The sequence below is a fragment of the Carcharodon carcharias genome, chromosome 25 (assembly GCF_017639515.1).
Source record: "Carcharodon carcharias isolate sCarCar2 chromosome 25, sCarCar2.pri, whole genome shotgun sequence".
Lineage (NCBI taxonomy): Eukaryota > Metazoa > Chordata > Chondrichthyes > Lamniformes > Lamnidae > Carcharodon > Carcharodon carcharias.
This window is the reverse complement of record NC_054491.1, coordinates 16,421,901-16,449,833: the sequence shown is the minus strand read 5'-3', so window position 1 is coordinate 16,449,833 and position 27,933 is coordinate 16,421,901. Positions and strand designations below refer to the sequence as shown.

Below are 27,933 nucleotides of genomic sequence, written 5' to 3'. Positions count from 1 at the left end.
TTTCTCAAAATCATTACTCTTTATTTATAGCAAGCATTTACACATTTGGATCTCTATACAAGGTTGGAGCTTCTCCTTCTAGATCTCGCTTACTTCTCAGTCTTGTGATCTGACATTATTATTACATCACCATCATGTAGGCTTCTGATGTTAACCCTTTACTCTACATTCAGCCTTCCCACACAGAGGAAAGTGGAAATTTGGAATTTGTTCCCCTAAAAAGGCCATGGAAGTCTTCAGGACTGAGTGAGATTGGTTTTGTTGGGGAAGGGCATTAAGAGATATGTAACAAAGGCACTTCAATGGAGCTGAGGTACAGATCAACCCTGATTTGCACCTTAGGGTGTTTTACTACTATAGGAAATATATAAATGCAAGTTGTTATTGATCTAGTTGAATGGTGGAACAGGTCTGAGGGATGGTGTGGTCCACTCCTGTTCCTCTGTTCCTACTAGATATAAGTGACTTAGCACACAGTGAAAAAAAAACACTCCTGGAAATGCCAAGTTGAATTATCATAGATTAAAACGTTGACATATGGTGTACTTAAAAAAGAAAATTACAATAAATGCTTTTAACCCAACCACCCCTCCGGCTCTTTTCTTTTACAGTGGTACAAGATAACTACCGCTGATGGTCTCTGGTGCTCAGCAGTGTCTTTTCATCCTCATTGTTGTCGATGTATTGCTCCAGTAACCGGACAGCCTCTCTCAGGGCTGTGTTGAAGGTGATTTGATGTTCTTCTCGGAAGCTCCAGTCACTGTGGAGTAGTTGCTGCTGTTTGTTGAGAATCTCTTCAAGCTCTACCCCAATATGCTTTCGCCTCTCAATCTCTAACCTTATCTGAAAAAAACAACGAGGCATGGATCCGTCAGTAATGTCTTCAATTCTGACTCATTGAGGGGAACTGAAGATAAGAGTAAGGACGTTAGGCTTCAGTTGTGCAGGGCATTGGTGAGACTACATCTCGAATACTGTGTGCAGTTTTGGTCTCCTCACTTAAGGAAGGATGTAAATGCATTGGAGGCAGTTCAGAGGAGGTTTGAAGGTTTACTAGATTGACACCTGGAATGAGTGGACGGTCTTCTGAGGCTAGGTTTGACAGGCTGGGCTTGTTTCCCCTGGAGTTTAGAAGAGTGAGGGGTGACTTGATTGAAATATAAAAGATCATGAATGGTCCTAACAAGGTGGGCACGGAAATGATGTTTATGGATGAATCCAGAACTAGGGAGCACTGTTTTGAAATTAGGGGTCATCCTTATAGGACAGAGATGAGGAGAATTTTTTTTCTCTCAGAGGGTTGTGCAAGTTTGGAACTCCCTGCCTCAGAAGGATAGTGGAGGCGGGATCATTGAATATCTTTAAGGCGGAGGTAGATAGATTCTTATTAGGCAAAAGAATCAAGGGTTATTGGGGACAGATAGGACCGTGGAATTAGAAATACAAACAGATCATCCATGATCTTATTGAATGGCAGTGCAGGCTCAAGAGACCATAAGATGTAGGAGCAGAAGTAGGCCATTTGGCCCATCGAGTCTGCTTCACCATTCAATGAGCTCATGGCTGATCTAATAATCCTCAACTCCACTTTCCTGCCTTTTCCCCATAACCCTTGATCTCTTACTGATTAAAAGTCTGTCTATCTCAGCCTTGAATATACTTAATGACCCAGCCTCTACAGCCCTCTGCGGTAAAAAATTCCACAGATTGACTACCCTCCGAGAGAAGAAATTCCTCCTCATCTCTGTTTTAAATAAGTGACCCCTTTCTCTGAGATTATGCCCTCTGGTCCTAGACTCCCCCACAAGGGGAAACAACCTCTCAGCATCTACCCTGTCAAGCCCCTAAGAGTCTTATATATTTTAATAAGGTCACCTTCTTCTAAACTCCAATGAGTTCAGGCCCAATCTACTCAACCTCTTCTCAAATGAAAATCCCTCCATACCCTGGATCAATCCAATGCCAGTATTTCTTTCCTTCGATAAAGGGACCAAAACTGTTCACAGTATTCTAGGTGTGGTCTAACTAGTGCCTTGTATAGTTTTAGCAAGGCTTCCCTATTTTTATATTACATTCCCTTTGAAATAAAGGCCAACATTCCATTTGCCTTCCCTGTTACCTGTTGAACTTGTATGTTAGCTATTAGGGATTCATACACAAGGATTCCCAAATCTCTCTGTGCTGCAGCTTTCTGCAGTCTTTCTCCATTTAAATAATATTCAGCTCCTCTATGCTTCCTGCCAATGTGCATAATCTCACATTTTCCCACATTATATTCCATCTGCCAAGTTTTTGCCCACTCACTTAACCTGTCTATATCCCTCTGTAGACTCCTTATGTCACCCTCACCACTTGCCTTCTCACCTATTTTTGTGTCATCTGCAAACTTGGTGATAGTACATTCACTTCCCTCATCTAAGTCATTAATATATATTGTGAATAATCGAGGCCCCAGCACTGATCCACTCCACTAGTTACAGGCTGCCATCCTGAAATTGCCCCCTTATCTCAACTCTCTGTCTTATATTAGTTAGCCAATCCTCTATCCATGCTAATATACTACCTCCAACATCATGGCTCTTATCTTTTTAAGTAGCCTTATGTGTGGCATCTTATCAAATGCCTTTTGGAAATCCAAAGATATTATATCTACTGGGGTTCCCCTTTATCTATCCTGCCTGTTACCTCTCAAAGAATCCTAATAAATTTGTTGGGCATGATTTCCCCTTCATGAAACCATGCTGACTCTGCTTGATTAGGTTATGTATTTCTAAATGCTCTGTTATTACATCCTTTATAATAGATTCCAACATTTTCCCAATGACAGAGGTTAAGCTAACTGGCCTATAGTTACTTGTTTTTTTGTCTCCCTCCCTTTTTGAATAAGGATGTTACGTTGGCTATTCTCCAATCCTCTGGGACTTTTCCAGAATTTAAGGATTCTTGGAAGATTACTACCAGTGCATTCACCACCTCTGTAGCTACTTCCTTTAATATCCTAGGAAGCAACCCATCAGGTCCAGAGCATTTATCGGCCTTTAGCCGCATTGTTTCCCTAGTACTTTTTCTCTAGTGATAGTTATTATATTTATTTCCTAGCCCCTTTTGCCCCTTGATTAATTAGTATTTTTGGAATGCAATTAGTATCTTCTACTGTGAAGACTGAAACAAAGTATTAATTCAACCCTGCTGCCATTTCCTGGTTCCCCATTAATATTTCCACAGCCTCATTCTCTAAGGGGCCTATGTTCTCTTCTGTTTTATATATTTAAAGAAGCTCTTACTGTCCATTTTTATATTACTTCCTAGTTTACTCTCAAAGTTTATTTTCTCCCTCTTTATTTTTTTTTTGGTCATCTTTTGTTGCTTTTTTAAAAACTTTCTCAATCCTTTGGCTTACCACTAATCTTTGCCACACTGTATGTTTTTTCTTTCAATTTGAGACTATCCTTAATTTTCTTGGTTAACCATGGTTAGTTTATCTCCTTCCTTGAATCCTTCTTCCTCACTGGGATATATCTTTGTTGAGAGTCTACTGAACTATTTTCTTAAACATCTGCCATTGTTCATCAACCATCTTTTCTGCTAAACTGCTTTCCCAGTCCACTCCAGCCAACTCTCCCCTCATTCCATTGTAATTACCCTTATTTAAGTTATTTCCCAAGTTTCTCACTCTCAAACTGAATGCTAAATCCTACCATGTTATGGGCACTGTTTCCTAGGGGATCTTTTACTCTGAGATCATTTATTAAACCTGCCCCATTACACATTACCAGATCCAAAACAGCCTCATCCCTGCTTGGATTCACAACATATTGTTGTAAGAATCTGTCCCGAATACACTCTATGAATTCTTGCTCGTGGCTACCTCTGCCAATTTGATTTTCCCAATCTACATGACAATTAAAGTCACCCATGATTAATGTACTCCCTTTTTTACATGCCCTCATTATCTCCTGATTTATTCTCTGTTCTACAGTGTAGCTACTGTCAGAGGGCCTTTGGACTACTCCCACCAGTGTCTTCTTCCCCTTGTTATTTCTTACCTCCACCCATATGGATTTTACATCTTCTGATGCAAGATCCTTTCTTGCTATCGTACTTATTCCATCTCGTACTAACAAGGCTACCCCACCACCCTTTCCTTCCTGCCTGTTCTTTCAAAAAGTCACATACCCCTGAATATTTAGTTCTCTACTTTGATCTCCTTGTAACCATGTCTTTGTAATTGCTGTAAGATCAGACCCATTAACCTCTATTTGTGTCGTTAATTTATTTATTTTGTTCCGAATACTATAAGCATTTAAGTAAAGGGCCATTAATCTTACCTTTTTACCATTTTTTCCTCTTTTGACCCTATTTGCTGCTTTTTTTTTATGTTTGTACACTCTGTCCCTTCCTGTCACACTCTGGGTATCATTACCTAAATAGCTGCCCTGCAAGGCTGCCATATCCTTTTGTTTTGTTGGCCTACGTATCCCCTCTCCAGAACCCTCCCCACTCTGCCTCCCCTCTATTTAGCTTAAAGCCATTTCTATTCAATTCACCAGGACCCTAGTCCCAGCACGGTCCAAGTGAAGCCCATCCCACCAGAACAGATCCCTTCTACCCGAGTACTGGTGCCAGTGCCCCATGAACTGAAACCCATTCCTCCCACACCAATCTCTGAGCCACATATATAACTCCTTAACTTTATTTACCACATGCCCAAGGCTCAGGCAATAATCCCAAGATTATTACCTTGGAGGTTCTGCTTTTTAATTTAGCTCCTAAGTGTTCAAATTCTTCAGCAAAACCTCCTTTCTAGTCCTATCAATGTCGTTGGTACCAACATGGATGAAGACAACTGGATCCCTCCCCTCCCATTCCAAGTTCCTCTCCAGCCCTGAGGAGATGACCTTAACCCTGGCACTGGGCAGAAAACACAGCCTTCGGGACTCACGCTCATGGCTGCAGAAAACAGCATCTATCCCCCTAATTATACTATCCCCTACCTCTACCATGTTCCAATTTTGTCCCTCCACTGCCGTGGTCAGTTCACTCATCCTCCTTGCAGTTCCCGCTCTCATCTACGTACACTTGCAAGAACCTTGTAACTGTTGGATAGTTGCTGGAGCTGAGGTTCCTCGAATACTACCCCTTGGGTCCCCAAACCTGCTTCACCTGCAATTACACCCTCCTGTTCCTGATCACAGACCAAATTTGAATTACCTAATCTGAGAGGTATGACCACCTCGTAGAGCAAAGCGTCCAGGTAGCTTTCCCCCTTCCTGATGTGGTGCAATGTCTGCAGCTTGGATTCTTGCTCCTTAACTCAGATCCAAACTTTCTTGAGCTGCAAACACTTGGTTCAGATATGTTTACTGTGGATCACCTTGATGTTCAGCAGCTCCCACATGCTGCAGCAGCAACACATCACCTGTCGTACCATTGCTATCATTTTTTTACTCAATTAATTAATTATTCCAGTATCCCCACTCTTTATGCTTTATTATAATTTTTTTTTTATACACACCAGTATTGATCTTATACTTAACAAGTTATCTTTAAGAAAAAGAGAGGAAAAAGGCTAGAGATCTAAAAACAAACTAAACACCTTACTTTAATTTAAAAACTAGAAATACTCACCAATTGGCTGCTCCCTCTCACACTCTTTAATGTTTGCACTCTCTTCCCTCACTCTCTCACTGTTAAAGGCCCTGCTCCTCTCGCCCTTGCTCCCTGTGGACCACACTGTTTCCCTCACATTCTCTCACTGTAAATGGCCATGCTGTTTTTCTCTCTCACTCTCTTGCTGTAAACAACCACGCTGTTTCTCTCACACTCTCTCACTGTAAATGACCACACTGTTTCTCTCACACTCTCTCACTGTAAATGACCACACTGTTTCTCTCACACTATCTCGCTATAAATGGCCCCGCTGTTTCTCTCTCACTCTGTCACTGTAAATGACCCCGCTGTTTCTCTCACACTCTCTCACTGTAAATGACCATGCTGTCTCTCTCACACTCTCACCGTAAATGGCCACACTGTTTCTCTCACACTCTCTTGCTGTAAATGACCATGCTGCCTCTCTCACACTCTCTCACTGTAAATGACCACGCTGTTTCTCTCACACTCTCTCACTGTAAATGATCATGCTGTTTCTCTCAGTGAATGGCCTACTTTTGCTCCTATTTCATGTGTTCATTCAGGCATGTGAATTCAAGATACAGATTTTCAATTTTTAGAGAGTTTTCAGCTGGGTCCTTATTCCATAGTGAGTGGCAATCCATTCTGTAAGTCAACAACACTGTGGGTGTAGCTACCCAACAGGGACTACAGCGGTTCATGCTGGCAGCTTATCACCCCTTTCTCAAGGGCAATTAGGGATAGGCAATAAATGCTGGCCTAGCCAGCGACGCCCAAAGCAAGAAAAAAAATCCAGAATCATAGTTAGTTGAAGGTTTCCTCAATAATCATCAGCAATTTTAAAAGTGGATATATTATTTGTCTAAAGGGGTCTGGGGTATTGTTCCTTCTGCCAAGTTTCAGTTGGACATTTTTAAAAATATCTTATACCAGAATTTATTATATTCATATGCAAAACCAGAATCCACTGAGCAGAACGGAAAACCACAATCATAAATATTCACCTGGCTTGTTCCAAAAGTTTAAGACTCATCTTCTGGTTTTAATGCTTAAAAGTCCAGGTGCAAATAAAAAATTTTAAAAGTACATCGACCTGTAGAATATGAAACCTAGGAACTTAAAGTTTGTGGCAGGAGTTTAAGAGTCTAGAGAAATCCTGAATAGAGCTTGTGCACCGGATGAGAGCTAGAGGTCTGAAGGACAACTCAGGACCTGGACGAAGTCCCGTAAGATCTTACCTCCATGTTCAATAAACATAAGTTTTCCACCCCTTTCAGATCTATTCATCTCAAACCTATTTGTGCCCTCAACTTAGGGCCTTGCCTCCATTTTTGCATGTGCAATATTTTTTGATGGTGCCCATTTTGAACTTTTATTGCAGATATTGTGATTAATATGCCTAAGAAATGATAGACAAGGCATTTGATACTAACTTCCAATTGCCACATACATTATTAATGCAAAGACAGTGTTGAAAATCAACATATTCACCTTATGGCACATTTTTTCATAGATTTCCATGTCTTTCTTGTTGATAACCAAACGCCTTCCAGCAAAGTTCATTCTCTCCATCCAAAGTTCCCTGAGTGAATCTGTCTCCTTAGCTATTTTTTGATACAATATCTTCACCTATATGGAAAAGATTTGGAATACATTTTTATACATTGCTTATTAATGGACTCTAAGTATACCTCATTTGAAGATTACATTTGGTCCTGGTTCCTTATGTGCAGAGACCGAGTGGATGTATTATATTTTACTAGGTTGAAAACTTAACTTTTAAAAAGCAAAACTATGGTTCTATTGGGCTTGTCACGCTCTAGCATCAGCAGGAGCGACTTTATTTGAATCTGGAATATCAAAGAGTCAAGTTAGTGCATCACAGATGTGACAAACCTCAGTGGCAAACTATACTCTTATTGAGCAACAAAAAACTGCTTAAGAGATAATTCCCGGTGATGGAAAAGGCAATGGAAATGTATTTGAGGGATTCATTTAGTTAAAAGCTCTTTCGGAGGCTACACCAAGGTACGTAGCTCTTTTTAATGTCTTACCTCGTTCTTATGTTGACTTAATCTGACTGACACAGCAAGTGACTGCTTCAACAATATTTGATAGAATGTGTTCGTGTTAAAGAATTCCAGATCAATTTGTTGCTCATAATCCCAAAATTCATCATTTTTCAGGATAGAATCTAAAATAAAATCATTTTATTTATCTTTTTTTAAAGAAAATTTCAAGACATTAGAAATGCAGCAGCCAGTTTGTGCACAGAAAGCTCCCACAAATAGCAATATGATAAGGACCAGGTAATCTGATTTTATGATGTTGATTGAAGGATAAATATTGGCCAAGCCACCATGGAGAACTCCCCTGCTCTCCTTTGAAATAGCACTATAGGATCTTTTACGTTCACCTGAGGGGGGCAGACAGTGGCTCAGTTCAAAGTCTCATCCGGGAATATGGGTGTACCTACACCACAGGGACTGCAATGATTCAAGAAGGCAGCTCATCACCACCTTCTCAAGGGCAACTATGGAGGGGCAATAAATGCTAGCCCAGCCAACGAAGCCCACATCTTGTGAATCAATAAAAAAAGACAGCACCTCCAACACTGCTGCACTCCCTCTGTCTTGCACTGGATGTCAAACTTGAGATCAAAAGACAACTTCATCCTGTTGCTGTTTGCGGGATCTTGCTGTGCACCATTTGGATGCTAGGCATCCTGCCTAATGATTATTCTACTTTCCACCAACTCATTATAGGTTAAATGCTTCAGAACATTGAGAAATGTAAGCCAGCATTCTATAAATGCAAGTGTTTCTCTTATAATTAAGCTCATGAACTTTTCTAAATTGAACCTCTCGGTCCAACATGGGATGTTGTGCAATCCTTGCAGCTAAATGTTGCTCCAAAGAATAGGTAGCGTTCTATCAATCATCTGGGATAAAGACTTGATAGACAAGCTACATTACAGTGTAGTTATACTGTTGTCATACCTGATTGTGTTCGACTTGGAATAAAATGCCTAAACACTCACCTTCTCCGCCTTCTCCATCCTCTTCATTTTCCTCAGTCTGTTCCTTGAAGCGCAGGCTCCGATGGAATTTTTTTACAGCAATGACAGCAGCTCCTTTAGACGAGTAATCATCAAAGTTGTAGGCCTTGTGTAGAGTCCGGTAAATTGGAGCAATAGGTGCTTTCTCAGGCCAATTGCAGTTTCTAAAGAGAAGCTGAAGATTTGAACGTAAATGAATTTTTCCACCCAGTACAAATTCACCTTGTATGGTATGGCCATCCGTTATATTCCATGCCATATTCAGTCTGATGTCTTCAATAGAATTGAATATCAGATGGGACATACAACTGGCGACTGATACAACTGCATCATTTAATGCCACAACCCAAAACAAATTTCCCCCCTTTTAACTCACACTGAGATACTTCTCCACATAGGCAAGCGACCCTCCAATATCTCACCCTGGTGGCCATTATTTGTACGTCAGCTGAGACTCCAGTAGAGGTTGCTGGAAAGCAGCGATGTGATAGGAACCTTGGTTCACTTTTCTACTCATGGTCCCAGGAATTGCAACACCCCATTCCTTCCCCCACTAATGATTTGGATAAGATCAGGTAATTTGGCACCAATCTGGGATTAAAGTAAAATACTTTCATTTATCTTACGCCTTTCGTGACTACAGGACACCTCAAAACACTTGAAGTACTTTGGAAGTGTAGTTGCTATTGCAATGTGGGAAACACAGCAGCCAATTTGTGCACAGAAAGCTCCCACAAACAGCAATGTGTTAAGGACCAGGTAATCTGATTTTCTGATGTTGGTTGAAGGATAAATATTGGCCAAGCCACAATGGAGAACTCCCCTGCTCTTCTTTGAAATAGCATATGGGATCTTTTACATTCACCTGAGGGGGGCAGACAATGACTCAGTTTAAAGTCTCACCCAAAAGGCAGCACCTCCAACAATGCTGCACTCCCTCTGCCTTTACTGGATTGTTGTGCTCAAATTCTGGAGTGAACTTGAATCCAAAACTCTCTGAGCCACAGCTGACACACTAACATCAAGGATATCAAGGGATAAGTGTAGGACCTTCTTGCTCCATGCATCTCGGTATCAAATCACATAGTGCACTTACCCAGTGGAAATGAGCTTTCACTAAAATTAAGCATGAACTGCTCTTATACAATGTGTTTTTGTAAATTATCATTTAATTTAGTCATAAGGAAATATAGGGAGTGGTTGGACCCATTTATGCACAGTTACAGTAAATGTGGAGGATTCAGTCTGTTGCTTTCTTTAGTCCCAATGGTCCTGTTTTGAGCAGAAAGCATTTTCTTAAATTTGGGCCATACAAAATGTAACTAAATTCCTCTTACAGTGCATGTTCAGATTCTACTTCAGAATATATTATGCAACAATACCATGACACCATGCATATCAATGTTAGAGACATCTAGTGGTAAGTAGCCTAAAAATACAATTGTACTCCAGCCATGTTCTGGGCAAACCGGCTGAGAAATAACACCCCCCAAATATTGGAATAAGTTAAAACTGGACTCCTTGCTTACCAGCAATCCTGCGCAGACACCGGCCACTATTACTGATGTTATCAGCAAGCTGGAAATGAGGAGCCAGTCTGGTTTGAGCCACAAATCTTGGGCCCTGCCGATACCCGTACGGATAACGTTTCTGGGTGTGGTGGGGAAGAAGGGACCCTCCTCATAGCACTGACCCCCGACGGGCATCACTTGGATATACTGGAAAAGAAATTGACGTGAATATATTTCTCATCAAAAAGTTGACGTAATCAGTATTGTTGCCAAGTTCACCAGGAAGGGAATGATAACTTTGGAGTCATGTTGGTTAATGGCTGAAAAGCTAACTCAGAAATGTGGACTACTTGTGACGACCTTGTGTCATTAAGGGTTTAAGAGACACACCATCAGAGCAGTAAATGGGACACACACCATCTTCTTGTTGGGATTGCTGTTCAGTTGGAAGACGTGTACCCCAGGTTGACTGAAGCGATATGAGAACAGCCAGGATGTGCTCGAGTTGAGTCCTATCTCCTCAGCAAGGCCACGGAACGCTCCCCAGTCAAACTCATTGTTAGTGTTGTAAAGATTTTCACTAAAAAGAAAGAACAATTCAGTTTATCTCTTGTCAATTTTCCTTATTAATTTTCTGCCCCACCCACCCAAAGACACTGGGATGTTACTAATGCCTCTTTTCCTCATGTACCCTGTCCAAATGGATGGTGGTCCTTGAAACCTTGACATCCAGTGTTGATGGGCTATTCAATCTTGATGTATTCGGTCCACAAATGTGGCAACAAGACATTTATCTCAACCAGTGTTGGCTCATATTCACAAACAAGCAGTTCTATAGACATTTACCCAACCTGTTTCTAGATTCCTTTAATCCTGTTTCCTTTATCCGCCTATTGAATCTAATTTTAAATGTTAGCATAGTTTCTGCCTCAACCACTAAATCAGGAAGTGAATTTCATAACGTTACAACTCTGTATAAAGCGTTTCCTCAGGCTCCATGTTCTAAATTTCTTAATTTAATCTTGTACTCTCATTTTTGTTCCACGGTCTGTTTCTAACCACCCTAACGTGTCCCATCATTTCATAATAAAAACACTTTTTTCATATTACCCCATAACTTGTGTTGTTCTAATGATAAAAACCCCAAATTTTCAAAGTGTTGTTCTTATCTGTATCTCCTTACACTAGGTTATGCAGAAAATTAACCATAAATGTTTGTGTTCAGTATTAAATCAATTATAAACCCATAACCATCCACATAGGAAGCCAATTACACTGGAGGCAGGTTTTTCCTGTCCGTGAGTGGGGGCAGAGCCCGTTCACCATTGCATCAAATGACTCGGGGATATGTCGGGCGTGCATCCCAACGTCACCCTGCATCATTTAGACTTTCAGTTTGGCTAGCGCGCAGCTGAATCGGCAGCCCACCCGCTGAACTGTCAACGGCCTATGAAGGTCATTAAAAAACGAATTAACTTGATTGGTGGACCTGCCCGTCCAACCTTAGGGTCGGCGGGCAGGCTGGGAGCCCAGGCGGGCCTCAGAGAAAGCACGAAACATCACCCACGGGCGGGATGAGGTTTCATGAGGGCTTTTAACATTTATTTAAACATTTGATAAACATTTAAGGACACGTCCCAACTGGGAACGCCGATCGGAATGTCGGCCACCCGCGTCCGTTCCCACACTTCCCCAACGATGGGAGGAAAATGTTCCCCTAAGAATACACAATCAACATCATGCAGTTAGAGTTAAATGACTGCATTTTCCTTCCTTCAATTGCATGTTTCTGTTGTGAGAATATACTCAATGTGTGTGCAGTCACTTCACTATATACAGCTAATCAAAAGCCAGTTAGACCAGGGCACTGTCCTTTCATGTTTAGATGACTCCATCTGACTCCAGCTCAGTTTGTTGGGTGGGTTTCTTATTCTACTGGCTGCAAGAGCTCTTATCTGAAATGCCCTTGGATGGTTTTTATCCCATTCCCATGGGTATAAATCCACAGCCTGTTATTAAACACAAAGTGATGATATTGTTCAGAAAAGTCACAAAATTGGTTTGTGCAAAAATTTACATATATGTAGAGAGTGATTGGTGCTAAGGGTGCAGAAGAGGAAGCATTAACCTATATCTAACTGTGCCATACCTGACCCAAGAATGGTCAATGCCAATATTGGGGTCAATATCATAGGACTCATGGAATTTTATAGGTCAGAAGGAGGCCATTTGACTCATTATGCTTGTACTAGTTCTCTGAAATAGGTATCCACTTAGTCACATTCCCTTTTTCTCTTGCCAGACCCTATTATGTCATTCCTCTAGATCTGAAGGCCATAAAACATTGTAAGACAATGACTCTGGATATTAAAACAAATAATATTCTCATATACAATATATATATGTTCTCAGGTAATAATTTTCATGAAATCAAGTGCATTTGTGAAAGACCATAATGAGATGTAACACAATACATACATATCATACACTGGATAATCTCCACTGGACACAATAAATATGATGATGCTCCCAATGTTGATGCAGGTGGTGGGGTTGAAGATCCCTGAAAACGAGGTGCCATTTATAGAAGAATCAGCAAACTGGCGGATTCTTGACCAATGAGCTTCAAGATCATCAGAACTTAGAGATTTCACAGGCAAGGTCACGTTGTCTAAAAAATAGACACACACAGTCTGAGAATAAACTCAAAACGGAATCTCACACCAACTAAGAAGGGGTGTGCTTCAGAAAATTTCATTATTTGTGATACAACACAGATTAGCTCAAGTTAAATGGGAGATACCAGTAGAGTTTAATGAGGTTACAGCAGGAGATGTACAAATAGAGTCAAGACAGTAATGGGAAACAAGTAATGTTTAAGTAATGTATCAGTACCTGGAGACTCATTTAACAATGGATGCTGATCCAAGTTCATTTCCAGCAAGCTCTTTAACTTCTTGGGATCTGGATCATATACTCCTAGGAAACCTTTTTCTATAAAACATGATTAAGTACTGATATAATTTCCTATCTCCCTGTGTGTCTTGACTCATAAGCTTGTTAAATGCATGATTGACAAAGTTAAGCATCACCAATACATTTAGGCCTTAAGTATATTTGTAATCAGTAAAGGACTGAAGGGCTGTTTCTCATTTAAACAGTGATCAAATCATCAGTGAGAAAACAGGAAAGTGACTGAATGAAATGGAAGGAAGCATCATAAAGCATGTAAAACATTGGGGTAGCTCTTGGATAGTGCCAGACTGCCTGGGCACAGGAAACGATCCCTGAATTGCAGAAATTGTAGGCCCAAAGCCTGATCAAAATTGGGCCTCTGGCCTCATTTAAATTAAATGTCCACAGTAAAGCGGGTATCCATCTGTAGCAGTGGAAGATCCTGAGGGTTGGCCATCTGGGAGAAGCTGAGTGAGGGCTGACAATGGTTTTGGGAGTGCTATAGATTCAGGAGAAGCACTCCTTTTCCTCCAGGCTCTACATTCAGTTAAGATATTTTAAAGGAACTTACTTTTTTGGTAGCAGCCTCCAGTGGTCTTTTAAGGATCAGCGGTTTGGTTATATGTCAATCTTATTACAGATAGCCTAATTTTGGAAAGAGGTCCCAAAGCAAGCATTAGGTCCCTTGTATATGTTAATAAGGGGCGAACTGTCTGTTTTAGGCATCCATGAGGGATGCCTGAAAAATTGTGCAACTCAATATGATGTTGGATCTCTTTCAACCACTTTTATAGTTGAAAGAGCTCATAAAATTGGCCATTTTCCCACTCAGAAAATATGCGCAGCATGGTCCAGTTTCTAAGCCATCGTGGACGACACAAAGATTGGCCAGGTGGTTAACAGTGAGGTTGAATGTCTTGGGCTACAGGAAGATATAGACAGGATGGTCAAATGGGCAGATAAGTGGCAGATGGAATTTAATCCTGAAACGTGTGAGGTGATATAATTTGGAAAAAGTAATTTGACAAGGAAGTATTCAATGAATGGCATGACACTAGGAAGTTCTGAGGAACTTGGCGTGTGTGTCCATAGATCTCTAAAGGTGGAGGGGTATGTTAGCGGGGTGTTGAAAAAGGCATATGGGACACTTGCTTTTATCAATCGAGGCATAGATTACAAAAGTGGGGAGGTCCTGTTGGAGTTGTATAGAACCTTGGTGAGGCCACAGCTGGAGTACTGTGTGCAGTTCTGGTCGCCACATTATAGGAAGGATGTGATTGCACTGGAGGGGGTACAGAGGAGATTCACCAGGATGTTGCCTGGGATGAAACATTTAAGTTATGAAGAGAGGTTGGATAGATTTGGGTTGTTTTCATTGGAGCAGAGAAGACTGGAGGGGCAACCTGATTGAGGTGTGCAAGATTATGAGGGGAATGGACAGGGTGGATAGGGAGCAGCTATTCCCCTTAGTTGTAGGGTCAGTCATGAGGGGACACAAGTTCAAGGTGAGGGGCAGGAGGTTTAGGGGGATGTGAGGAAAAACCTTTTTACCCAGAGGGTGGAATGCTCTGCCTGGGAGGGTGGTGGAGGCAGGTTGCCTCACATCCTTTACAAAGTACCTGGATGAGCACTTGGCATGTCATAACATTCAAGACTATGGGCCAAGTGCTGGTAAATGGGATTACGTAGGTAGGTCAGGTGTTTCTCACGTGTCGGTGCAGATTCGATGGGCCGAAGAGCCTCTTCTGCACTCTGTGATTCTGCGTCTAACTTCTGCCCTGCCACTCTTTCATAACAAACTTCTCTTTTGTAAGTTTTTAAAAAATTAACTTTAGTAGAGGAGTGTTACCTGAACACAGGCCATGTGTTCTCAACCCAACACAAAATAGATACAAACCCTAAGTTCAGCTCATTATCATTATATTAAACATTAATTTCCTCCCTCAGTAATAAAGACAACAGCATTTTTGCTCACTAAAGCTCAGAGCTTTGTTCATGTGTTTGTGTCCATGGGAATAAATGGACCGTTTAGTGTACAATAAAGAGAATCAGATTTATTCACATCTTCATCTTGGAAGCCAAGATTTGAAAGAGTTACGGTGGCTTTTCTTCTACAATGAGCTGCAAGAACACACAATAAAATCTCACCAGATGTTTCCACTAAATGCACTGGCTGAGTGAAGCCATATTGTGGGGGGCTCTGGCTTTCCTCAATAGCATTTCTGCTGTTCAGAACTCTTCCAACATGGCTCAAAGGCACATCAACCTGCAGAGACAAATTTAGTTTAGTATTAAAGTAACTGAGCTTCAGTTCACCACAAAACCCTTCTTCAACCGGTAAGCCTTGTACTGAAATAGTTCCAAGTTTTTAAACTCTCACCATACTCACATTGCTGACAGGGCTAAGGAGGGCAAATTTAGCTCAATGCCAATTCTCCTATTATATGCAGTGGGGCTGGTAACTGCAGCAGGTGGGAACATCAGAACTGAACTCAACCCTACCCTTGATTAATGTCCATTTAGGTTGACCATGTAGCAGGATTTCAATCGATGGAGATTAAACACGATTTTAACTCCGCCCAAGTGAACGCGTTTTGAGTAAATAAAATCTCACCCTTTGAAATAAATGGAGTTAAAATCTTGCGTGTTCTACAGCAGGTGAGGCAATGTGCTGGACCAGATTGCTGCCAAGGAAGTGAAGAGGACAATCTTCGCTGGTTGACTTTTCCCCTCCCTTGTACAGAGGCGCTGAAACTAATTTTAGCCCCTGCAACTCCCCATTGGTTAACTCAACATGGACCACAGCAAAAACTGGTCATCTTCCTGCTCTAACTTAGTGAGTGTAGTTACCAGATGAGCCATGAAGGAAACTGTTTTCTTTTCAGTTGCCCCTGTTATTACCTTCAAGCCATTTCTGTCAGTAATGCGAAAGTGTGCTCCTCCTTTGTGGGCTATCTGCAGCCTGCTCCACTGTAACCATCTGCACTTCCGATTGCACACAGAGTCCAAACTTTCTGTCCGACAAAGGCAAAGGCCAAGAACTTCGTCAAAACCCTGGTAATCCACGGGGGAAGCGCAAACCTGCAACGCAACCAAAAATGCAGTTACCAACATCCTCAGAACGATTGAAACAGCATGGCATCTGTTATACAAACAGCCCGACTGGAAGTGTTCAATAATGAAATATTTTTGGAGCCATGATTCAGATGTAGGAACTGTCCAGGTCACATGTAACACTGTGCAAAATAGAAGCAAAATGCAGATGCCAGAAATCTGAAATGAAAACAGAAAATGCTGGAAATACTCGGCAGGTCCGGCAGCATCTGTGGAAAGAGAAACAGGGTTTTAATGGACGGAATTTTACAGCCCTGTCATGACGGGGGCAGGGCTGGAAAATCCGATGAGCCGTTCAAAACTCCACTGACTTTGGCGGGGCCATAAAATTCCGGCCAATGTTTCAAGTCGAACATGACTCTTCTTCAGAACATTAAAAGTTAACTCTGCTTCCCTCTCTCATTTCATTGTCCAAAACAGACTCTATACAGTGCTTTAAACAGCAGCTCACCATGACTTAAAACCATCTCCATGTGGTGCTATTAATGTTATGTAAACATGCTGTGCTTGAGTGTCCCATGCCTTAAGATACAAGCTACACTGCCAATGGGAGCTTTTATCTTCCTTATGATTTTGCTGGAATTTTTTAACATATTTTAACATACAAGAGGGTTGCATTAATGGATGTGCTGCGGATAACGTAAAGAAAGTTAAACATGAAAAAAGTGGAGACAACATTGACACCAGGGGGCGGTAATCACTGGACTGCCCTCATTGGCTCAGTCAGACCAAGCATTGAAAGAAGGTTACAAGGTCAGCTCCCAAAGACCCCATTAGACCCAAACTGCTGGGTAATTCCACCAATTATTATCGTAAAATCCAGCTGGCAGCCTTCTTGCTTCCTAATCACCTGCCCCGACCTGTCTGAAATTTTACATGGGCTGGGGGAGGTGTTGTTACAAGCAAAGCTCGTGGGGGTTGAATTTTGCAGAGCATTGTGGTCTCCCACCCTGGCCAAAAAGTTGGGGTGGGGTGGGGTGGGGTGGGGTGGGGTGGGGGAAGGGACCCACCCACCATTGCAACAGCCATCAAGACACAGATGCAATTTATTTGGTATTTAGCTGTTAACAAATTGGCTTCCGCATTTCCTTATGGTAGAACAGTGATGACATTTCTAAAACTGTGAAATGCTTTGTGATATCCTGTGACTATGAAAGGAGCTAAACGAAAGGTCTTTTTTTGATACACACCTTCAGAGAACAATATTCCTTCCACTCATCAATGGCAAGACAGGTTCCATCCTGATTTCTGCTGGTCCCCTCTCGGCAGATATCATACTGTTGTCTGACACACGCTCTTGTTCCTTTAGATACCACTCGATGTCTCAAAGCACATGTACAATGAGAATCACTGGGCTAAGAAAGATTTGATAATTAAATTATATGCACATAAAACATACTATCTCTGTATAACAACGCTAACTTTAATATGGGAAGGTGTCTCAGAGCTCTTCAGAGAGGGTAACACACAAACATACGAATTAGGAGCAGGAGTAGGGCCACTCGAGCCTGCTCTGCCATTCAATAAGATCATGGCTGATCTGATTTTAACCTTAACCTCACATTCCTTCCTACCCTCGATAACCTTTCATCCACTTGCTGATCAAGAATCCATCTTCCTCTGCCTTAAAAATATTCGAGGACTCTGCCTCAACCACCTTTTGAGGAAGAGAATTCCAAAGTCCAACAACCCTATGGGAGAAAACTTTTCTCCTCATCTCTGTCCTAAATGGGCGACCCCTCATTTTGAAACAGCCCCCCCCGAATTCTAGATTCTCCCACAAGAGGAGCAGAGACTGAGCCAGGGTGGGAGGGGTGGAAGAAAAACCAGTGAAACTTGGGAGATGACCAGTACTGGCTTGAACTTGTCTTGTGTATCTTAAAATAGAACTCCAGTTCAGACCAGTACCAATTATTTCCAAGTTTTACTGCTTCTTTTTCCCCTATTGGGGCGTCAAAAAGACTGGTTTTAACAAGATTTTAAAGGAGAAGAGATAAGGAGAGAAGGATTGGGGCAAGGCAGCTGATGGCTCCTCAGTCAATGATGGAGTGCTTGGATAAGGCGGGTGTATAAAAGACCAGAGCCAAAGGAGCAATAGATGCAAGGGTGCGTCATCGGCAAGTATATGATGGGGCAGGGGTGAGCCAGAGTGTCCTACTCGTGTATCTCTTTTATAAATTTAAAATATTCCCATAGTCATCCTGTGGCCTGAATCTTTGCTTCTGCCAGCATGGCTGAAGCCTCTGAAGGCCTTAGTCAGGCCTAGGGTTAAAACTAACTGCTCGCCTCCCTTTCGCGCACAACCTGCACCATCTCCACTGCCTGACCTGATGTCACTGGGGTGTGACACTTTAAATTAGACACCCCCACCCCCAGCCTCAATTCCTTTGTGGCAGGTGGCCTCTCTATGCTTGAATTCAGTGAAGTATAAAAGGGGGTGGGGAGGGGGTGGGCTATTGCACATGGGCAACATGGTGTAAACTGGGAATGGGGTGGGTGATGGGAGTTAAAATCGGACATTAATGTTCTAAATGAAGCTTGATAGCTTGACCTCGCCACGTAAATGGCACTAGTTGGAAACGGCTAAATGTTCGCAACATCAAACTGCAGCGCCTGCAATGCCAAATGGTTTAGAATAAGCACACTGATATTCTCACCTGGAAGATCTCCCCATTCTGAAGGCAAATGCAGATATCCTGTCCTTCTTCAGGCTGCACAGCCTGGGGACCGCAGGAGAAGCAGGCTATCTGTCCTGTTAAATGGTCGAAGTAGTTTGTGGGACATTTCAGGCAGTTGTCAGCACTCACTGCCCTTTCACTTGGATTGTAAGTACCTTTCAGACAAGGGATTGGCTTGGGGCTCGCTTTAAGGCAGTAGTGACCTGCAAACAATTGTGAAGGAAGTGAATTCTTTCAACGAATTATCCATTCTTTGTGCGTCTCGTTCTGTAGCAGACCCTAGTCTGTTCCAAGCAAACTGCATCTAAAGTGGCTCCTTAAAGAACTCATTCTATCCATAAGGGTTTTAGATATGGTGGAGGAAGTGGGTTGGGGGGGGTGGGGTGGGAAGGAACCAATATAGAGAGGAGTAAGAAGTAGCAGGTCAGCAGAAATTAAAGTCACCCATGAGGATGTTCACAAATTGTGAAGTCACTAAATCTGCGTGTCTCAGCACTCTCAACTCTGAGTCAGTAGGTTGGTGATTCTAGTCCCACTCCAGAGACGTCAGCACATAATCCATGCTGACACTCCAGTGCAGTACTGCAGGAGGTGGCGTTCAGGTGAGATGTTAAACTGAGGCCCTGTCTGCCCTCTCAGGTAGACGTAACAGATCCCGTGAAATTATTTCGAAGAGGAGCAGGGGAGTTTTCACGTGTTCTGGCCAATATTTATCCCTTGATTAACACCACTAAAAGCAGATTACCTGATTATGATCACATTGCTGTCTGTGGGAGTTGCTCCATGAAAATTGGCTACCGCATTTCCTTCATTACAACAGTAGCTGCATTTCAAAAGTACTTAATTGGCTGGAAAGTGCTTTGGGACATCCTGAGATCAAGAAAGGTGCTCTATAAATGGAAAGTGCTTTGGGACATCCTGAGATCAAGAAAGGTGCTCTATAAATGGAAAGTGCTTTGGGACATCCTGAGATCAAGAAAGGTGCTCTATAAATGGAAAGTGCTTTGGGACATCCTGAGATCAAGAAAGGTGCTATATAAATGGAAAGTGCTTTGGGACATCCTGAGATCAAGAAAGGTGCTCTATAAATGGAAAGTGCTTTGGGACATCCTGAGATCAAGAAAGGTGCTCTATAAATGGAAAGTGCTTTGGGACATCCTGAGATCAAGAAAGGTGCTCTATAAATGGAAAGTGCTTTGGGACATCCTGAGATCAAGAAAGGTGCTCTATAAATGGAAAGTGCTTTGGGACATCCTGAGATCAAGAAAGGTGCTCTATAAATGGAAAGTGCTTTGGGACATCCTGAGATCAAGAAAGGTGCTCTATAAATGGAAAGTGCTTTGGGACATCCTGAGATCAAGAAAGGTGCTATATAAATGCTAGCCTTACTTCCTGCAAATGATTAATTTCTGCAATTAATTGCGTAGTCAATTTGCAGGAAAGAATCCCTCAGGAGACAGTGGAAATACCAAATCCACAAGGCAACAGGAAAGATTACCAGACGGACAATATGGTTGAGGATCATGAGGGATTGAGCTAGGTAGGGTATTTTTCAAACTTTGGGGCCAGTAGAATGGGGAGTAACTGTAACTCTCTGTTCTGTATAGTCCCTAGCTCATCACTGAAATGACAGGAACTAAAGTTGCACAATTACCTTAAATCTATAAATAGCTCAAATGTGTAAGTATAATCAAAGTGGCTACATTTGCATTGTGACCTGACCCGAGGCCAGGTGTTCAGTTGAAAGAACAATATTGCTCTCCAAGCACACATACCTTTTGGACAGACGTAAGATCTGATTGCTGCAATCCCTTGGTCAGCGACGTCAGATGGTGGGTCAGTGGTCGTGGCTCCTTGAAGACAGACTACCCCTGCCTGGCATTCTAGACAGACCTGGCGATCAGTGTGGTTCCCATAGTAACCAGCAGGGCATGGCTCACAAGTGCTGTTGAAGGTGCTTCTGTTGGATCCAACGTACTCCCTGTATCCCAGTGGACATTTCACTGGCTTAATAGCACCAATGACTGATAAAAATAAGTTAGAGGTAGGTTTGTGTTATGTAGCCCTAGGTTAAACTGCCATTCCATTTTTCACCAGTCGTTTACATGGGCCTATTCTTCCAGAAGGAAAATCCAGTCCAAACTTGTACACCTTTAAAATGAACTCGAGTTTGGACCAGTACCAGATATTTCCAAGTTTTAGTGGTTTTTCCTCCTGGGCTACTGAAGCCATTTTGATAAGATATGGAATGAATAGACCTTTTCAGAGGCTACCATTCTATTCTCTTGGAGTCATAGAATCATAAAAGCAGAGGAGGAGTCTATTTTGTCCATCGAGCCCGTGCTGGCTTTCTGTAGAGCAACCCAGTCAGTCCCATTCCACCACTCTATCCATGTAGCCCTGTAAGTTTATTTTCCTCAAGTGTCTACCCAACTTCCTTTTAAAAACATTGATCGTCTCCGCTTCCTCCACCCTTGTGAGTAGCGACTTCCAGGTCATTACCAGTCGCTGCATAAAAATGTTTCTCTTCGCATCCCTCTGTATCTCTTTCCCAACACCGCAAATCTGTGTCCCCTAGACCTTTTACTGTCAGGTCAAGAGAACAGCCTTTTAACTGATCATGGACTCCAGGCGAGCATTTAATCTCCTGAGTTTCTTTTTAAGTTTAATTTAAAATAGCTCATAAAGTGAAATAGGCTTAATGTCTGACAATAGTTATTTTAATATTCTTACCCCATCTGGAGCCTTCACGACTGACAACAATGTCCTGAGGACAATAATGGCCAACTGGGCACTCAACTGGGGCCCCTGACCCCTCTGGGCAGTAATAACCAGCAGGACAGGGTAAACGAGGCATGGATGCGGTGCAGTAGTAACCTTAAACACAGAACAGAGTTTGGAAATTCTTTTCCCATCATGACCTTCAGAATTATTTCATAGGAATACATTGCTTAAGGTTACGTGTGTGAACTCCTCAGACCAAAGGCATGTGTCAATGTAAACATCACAGGACAAGAGGAGGGGATGGGGGAAAAGCTGGGGTAAATTTTCATCTTCTGTGGAATAGAAAAGGGGGGTAGGGGCAGGTGGAGCAAAATTAAAGGTCAGGGGTTTTTCTCTGCCTGTCTTCTCGCCCTTTTCAACGGCACAAAACCCATCACATCCCCACCTCTCTTCAGTTATGAAGAAGAGTCATATTGGACCCGAAACATTAACTTTGTTTTTCTCTTCACTGATGCTGCCAGACCTGCAGGGATTTTCAAGCACTTTCTGTTGTTATCTCAGATCTCCAGCATCTGCAGTGTTTGATTTTATTTTAGAGGAGATATATTGATCTCGGAGGTTGTGCAGCAAAAGGTTAAATTACAAGGGGAGATTTCACAATCTTTTTTATTCATTCGCGAGATGTGGGTTTCGCTGGCTGGGCCAGCATTTGTTGCCCATCCCTAGTTTCCCTGGAGAAGGTGGTGGTGAGCTGCCTTCTTCAACTGCTGCAGCCCATGTGGTGTAGGTACACCCACAGTGTTGATAGGGAGCGTGTTCCAGGATTTTAACCCAGCGACAGTGAAAGAATAGCAATATATTTCCAATTTAGGATGGATGGTGAGGTTCTTGGGTTTGGAAGGTGCTGTCGAAGGATCCTTGGTGAATTCCTGCAGTGCATCTTGTAGATGGCACACACTCCTGCTACTGTACGTTGGTGTGGAGGGAGTGAATGTTTGTGGATGTGGTGCCAATCAAGTGCGCTGCTTTATCCTGGATGGTGTCAAGCTTCTTGAGTGTTGTGGGAACTGCACTCATCCAGACAAGTGGGGAGTATTCCATCACAGTCCTGACATGTGCCTTGTAGATAGTGGGCAGGCTTTGGGGAGTCAGGAGGTGAGTTACTCGTTTCAGGGGTAAATGATATCCTCCTGTTTCCATGGCTAATTATTAACTTGGTATAAGAGGTCAAAAATGTAGTTCAAACTATAGGCACAGTCAGTCCAAAATTGTAAAAATAATTGTTAAATATTGAGTTACTAAATGTTTTGTTTCTACTTTGCATAAACTTGGCTTGTGATTTCCTTGAATATATGTGTTTTGAGGGGTAATTTGTTCAAGGTATTTAAAATGTTGGAAGTATTTGATAGCGTAGATATGGAGCTGGAAGACATTTTAAGCATTGCTTAAAACTCTGTAAATAAAATTCCTGCACACTTAGAAACCAGCGTCATCTCTGCATTGCCCTGAGGGAAATCAAAGATACCAAATATACAACAGAAACTATTTTGTCTGGGGGGGAATCGAGAACAAGGGGCAATGATCTTATCATTTGGGCTAAAGCCTCTACCTTTGACCTCTTCAGCAGAGCTAGAGCTCTTTCTGTATGCCATCTCCAGCTCTGCCCTTTCCACTATCACCAACTCAAGCTCAGTGGAGTTGAGTGACACTCTATTAACCCCACTAAATCGTTCATTGTCACTGGATCAAAGCCCTGGAACTTCCTATCTAACAGCACTGTGGGGACACCTTCACCACATCGACTTCAGCAGTTGAAGTGGAAGTGCATTACCACCTTCCTAAAGACAATGAGGGATGGGCAATAAATGCCAATGATGCCCAGATGCTGAAGAATGACGAAAAGGAAAACCCTCTCTCCATCCATGATGCCGATTTCTGTGCTGGCACTCAATATGCGATAAGTGAGTGAGATGCCATTGAACAGGAGCATTTTCATAGATGCGTTTTCCCAGGTTTGATGTGCCGAATAATTTGTGTCTGCAGATTGCAGATGAGTCTAAGCAGTTAACAGTTCTTAATGCTTTTAGCACATTCCATAACAGAAACATGTAAAAGTAATTAAAGGCCTTAACTATCACTGAGGCATATCTTAAACATAAAATGTATAAATTTACCTGATGTGTTGCCAAAGGTGTCAGGAGGACAGGTTTCTTCAGGGCAGAAATGCATGACGCACGTTAGAGAATCAGTATAGCAGTAATAGCCAGGTTCACAAGGCTGGCCGTGTTTTTGCCCACTTGCATCTTGGTTGCTTCCTGCAGGATAACATATGGGCAGTGCTGGACCTACAGGGCAGTAATGACCTGGTGGACAGATTTCTCCAATTCCAGCGTGACAGCCTGCAACTGCAGAAACAACAACACAATCTCAATATAAATGGTTTCCTTCTGCAACTAATGTTTTTTAACGCTTTGTTCAGTGGTATGCAAAGTTCTGATATGTTTCCGTATTACCCATTCAGGGAATGGCTCCCTCATTTTTTCCAAGTGCACATTGAATAACAGAGGAAAGAAATAAATTTGTATAGCACCTTTCACGACCTCAGGATGTCCTAAAGCACTTCATTGCCAACAAAGTACTTTTGAAGTAGTCACTGATATAATGTAGAAAATGCAACAACCAATTTGCACACAGCAGCATCCCAAAAACAACAAAGTGATACTGACCAGTGATGTTGGTTTAGGGATTGATATTGTCCAGGACATCAAGCAGATCTCCCCTCCCTCTCTTCTTCAAAGTAGTGCCAGGGAAATCTTTGCACCCACCTGCAAGGACACATAGGGCCATCTGAAAGACAGCACAGTGCTGAGGGAGCACTGCACTGGGAGTGTTAGTCTAGATTTGTGCTCAAGCTTCTGGAGCAGGACTTGAAGCCACAAATCAGAGGTGAGAGCGTTACCTACTGAGTCACAGCTGACACGATAAGTGTCAGGAAAAATTTTGAGTCAGGCCTTGAGAGTTTCAACCTTGACTTTGCTGTTGTGCAAAGCTCACCCAATTGCTTTCTGGTAGTCACTGGTCCGCTTAATACTAGGCAATGCAGACTAGAAGGTTTCAGTCATGTGTCCTTGTCTTTTCTGAGTCATTTGGTCTCAGCAATTGCTGAGAGAAAGAAAGGAAACAAAAAGGGGAAAAAAGGAAGGAATAATTGATTTGCATTTTTACCTTAACAAATGTTCCAGCAATATCTGAAAAGGCTTCAAACATGTACAGTAAATTTGAAATGTAGAGATTGTAGGCAAAGAACTGTCAGCTAGGAGGAGTAATCAGCTGCTCCTAAACTTAGTTATTGATGTTATATTCCTGATGGCCAGTTGGTGAGGGATGAAACAGTAGCTAATCTTTACTCAATTTAGATTTATTCACAGAGTGAAACATTACAAGTATATATCTCATCACTCAGCCACACCACAATGTCAGTATTTCTTTATATGTGCTTGAGTAACAACCCAATCAATGCCCTCCAACTACATATAGTTAACCACAATTGATATACAATTAAGACCTCTGCAAGAGTGCACATGTGTATGAGTGAATCATATTTATGATAGTCTTAGCCTCACAACCCTCTGAGATCTCTGTGTTCCTCTAGGTAGGCCACTTGAGCATCCCCAGTTTTAGTCACTCCATCATTGGTGGATGTGATGTTTTTGTTTAATGTTTATGCTTTTTTGTGAAAGGACATTTTAGTTAAAAAGAAGTGCAATATAAAATGTGACAGTAGGGTGTGCTAAGTGCTGGATGTATTGCCCTCTGGTGGAGAATAAGGAATAAAGGAACCTTCTATTTCTTTACACAGGAAGCTGGGGTTTCGAAGCAGATAGCTGTGCATGTGTGTGTGTGTGTGTGTGTGTGTGTGTGTGTGAGTGTGTGTGTGTTCATAATTGCTAAGAAGCGACAAAACACTTCAGTGGCCATGCCTTCAGCTGCTTGGCCCAAGCTCTGGAATTCTCTCCCTAAGCCACCCTACCTCTCCTTCCTGCTTTACAATGCGCCTTAAAACCTACCTCTTTGACAAAGCTTTTTTCTAGCTCCTTATGTGGCTTGGTGTCAATTTTTTCTTTAAGATGCCTTGAGATGTTACATTATATTAAAGGCACTATATAAATGCAAGTTGTTGTGGTCGTGGTCAACTCCCCTGTCGACTGTTAATCCTAAATTTGTGCTAATGCTGACATTGACCTGTTTCAAATGCATGAGTGTCGAACTGATACTGATCAGAAATTCGAGGCTTCACTATCAAGTTTCAGATGTGAAGAATGGTCTCTCGGGCAGAGGTATCAGAGGGGCTACCACCTGTGGAACCAAACTCCTGGAGGAAATCAGGAGAAGAAGCTGGATTCAAAATTGAAAAAAAAACATAAAAATAATTAGCCATCAACAAATAATATTTCCACATCACCAGACAGAGGCAGGAATTGTGCACATTAAAATTACACAGTGGGATGGAAGGGCATAAAATCCTTGAAATTAAGCTAACCTAACATCTTTTTGATACAGTGTGAGAGAATCTCCATCTAAACTGATTAGCTGTTCACTTGTTACTATCCCATATGTCATTATTAATGCCTTTTGTTGAATAACTTTTTGTTTTAAGATATGGGTTTATACATTAGAAATTTCCATTTAGTCATTTGAAATTATAAAAAGGACATTGAGGCACTGGGGAGAAGGTTTACAAGGCTGACACCAGAAATGAGTGGGTATACATGTCAGGGAAAGATTGACAGACTGGGTCTCTTTTTGCTTGAGAAAGTCTAAGGTGACCTAATCGAGGCCTTTAAAAACTGAAAAGTTTTTGACAGAGTGGATATGGAGAGAGTGTTTCCTCTTATGGGGAAGAGCGCAACTAAAGGCTGTCAGTATAAGATAGTCACCAGGAACTCAGAAGGGAATTCAGAAGAAACTTCTTAGCATAAAGAGTGGGGAGAATGTGGAACTCGCTACCACAAGGAGAGGCTGAAGCGAATAATACAGATGCATTTAGGGGGAGGCTAGAAGCACATGAGGGAGAAGGAAATGGAGAGTCACAAACTTAGGTGAGGAAAGATGGGAGGAGATCCAAGTGGAGCATAAACACAGACATGGACTGGTTGGGGCAAATGGCCCGTTTCTGGAATCCCTGTGTAAAATTCTACTCTTAATCCAGAGACTATGTTCTGTGTATAAGACTCAGAAATAAAATCTCAGTGTCAATATACAGGTGGTCACATGGCATTAGAATCCTTGCAGAGCCCTATCAGTGTGGCAGAAGGAATGGTACAGAGTGACTGAGGTTTTCCTTTTCTCTGAAGAATGTAAGATCATCTCCTTTGTGTTACTCTGGTATTTAAGCATCTCATCTCACTTGGTGCAAGTTTGTTGGGTGGTGTTGGGGGGTGGGGATTCATTTCAAAGATGCAATAATATCCTGCAGAGCAGTTGCCATCTGGTTCAGCTGGTTTTTCATCTGCATGGAACTTTCCGACTCCATGTAATTCCCAGCGAGTTTCAAAAATTTTAACATAAACAACATTTAAATAATTTCTGGGCTGCTTCTAAAGTGTAAATGGCACTGTCAGCGATACTTACTGCTCCCCGCATCATTAACGTAATGCAGTCAGCACCCATCTTACTGCCTGCCTCTCTGACTCTTTCAAGCCCCAGCTCTCCCTTCTCTCCTCAGTCTTTCCCACAAAAAAAACAACTTAGGCTCAAAAATCAAGACTCGATTGCAGTCACCCAATCACTGTCTCCTGATTTAAAAAACATTTTCTCCTCAAGCGTAGGTTTTAGCCCTTTGCTAAAAGTCTCTCAAGTTGCAACAGGCTCTTTGTGAACTATGTATCTGAACTTGTAAGTTAGCACAGAGATTGACTGGTACTGGTAAAGTCATGCCCTCCAAGCCACACACCATCCTGACTTGGAAATATATTGTCATCCCTTCATCGTCGCTGGGTCAAAATCCTACAATTCGCTCCCTAACCGCACTGTGGGGGTAGCGACACCACATGGACTGCAGCGGTTAAAGAAGGCAGCTCACCATCTTCTCCAAGTAATTAGGCAATATTTGCTGGCCTTTCCAGTGATGCTCACATCCCATGAATGAATATAAAGAAATAATTTGCTTTTGTTTATTTTTTTTTACTCATTCGCGGAATGTGGGCATCGCTGCCTGGGCCAGCATTTATTGCCCATCCCTAGTTACCCTTGAGAAGGTGAT

The 27,933-nt window shown here is 42.1% G+C and overlaps 1 protein-coding gene across 3 annotated transcripts; it reads right to left on the bottom strand.

Moving 5' to 3' along the window:
- LOC121269651 lies at positions 1–24,913 on the bottom strand. 3 transcript variants are annotated; one of them, XM_041174419.1, is made up of 16 exons: positions 24,897–24,913; positions 23,846–24,076; positions 21,681–21,824; positions 20,723–20,971; positions 18,927–19,150; positions 17,460–17,624; positions 16,057–16,236; positions 15,304–15,421; positions 13,096–13,194; positions 12,679–12,871; positions 10,618–10,780; positions 10,219–10,407; positions 8,672–8,864; positions 7,686–7,825; positions 7,123–7,260; positions 1–843 (listed from the first exon to the last, which is right to left on the bottom strand). In XM_041174419.1, the coding sequence occupies exons 2-16, from the start codon at positions 23,898–23,900 to the stop codon at positions 625–627; spliced, it is 2,469 nt and encodes an 822-aa protein (XP_041030353.1). In that variant the 5' UTR covers positions 23,901–24,076; positions 24,897–24,913; the 3' UTR covers positions 1–624. The 3 variants fall into 3 exon arrangements, with proteins under 3 accessions (XP_041030353.1, XP_041030352.1, XP_041030354.1); XM_041174418.1 differs by lacking the exon at positions 24,897–24,913 and adding an exon at positions 24,398–24,704; XM_041174420.1 differs by lacking the exons at positions 13,096–13,194; positions 24,897–24,913 and adding an exon at positions 24,398–24,704.
- Between the last annotated feature and the right edge of the window lie 3,020 nt (positions 24,914–27,933).

Bases quoted from the DNA above. Each gene is read 5' to 3' on its own strand.
- LOC121269651 (XM_041174419.1), bottom strand. From the start codon at position 23,900: ATGCATTTCTGCCCTGAAGAAACCTGTCCTCCTGACACCTTTGGCAAC. The intron at 21,825-23,845 runs GTAAATTTATAC...TCTGTGTTTAAG, and splicing joins CACCTTTGGCAACACATCAG to GTTACTACTGCACCGCATCC. The intron at 12,872-13,095 runs GTACTGATACAT...TCTATTTTTTAG, and splicing joins ATTGTTAAATGAGTCTCCAG to ACAACGTGACCTTGCCTGTG.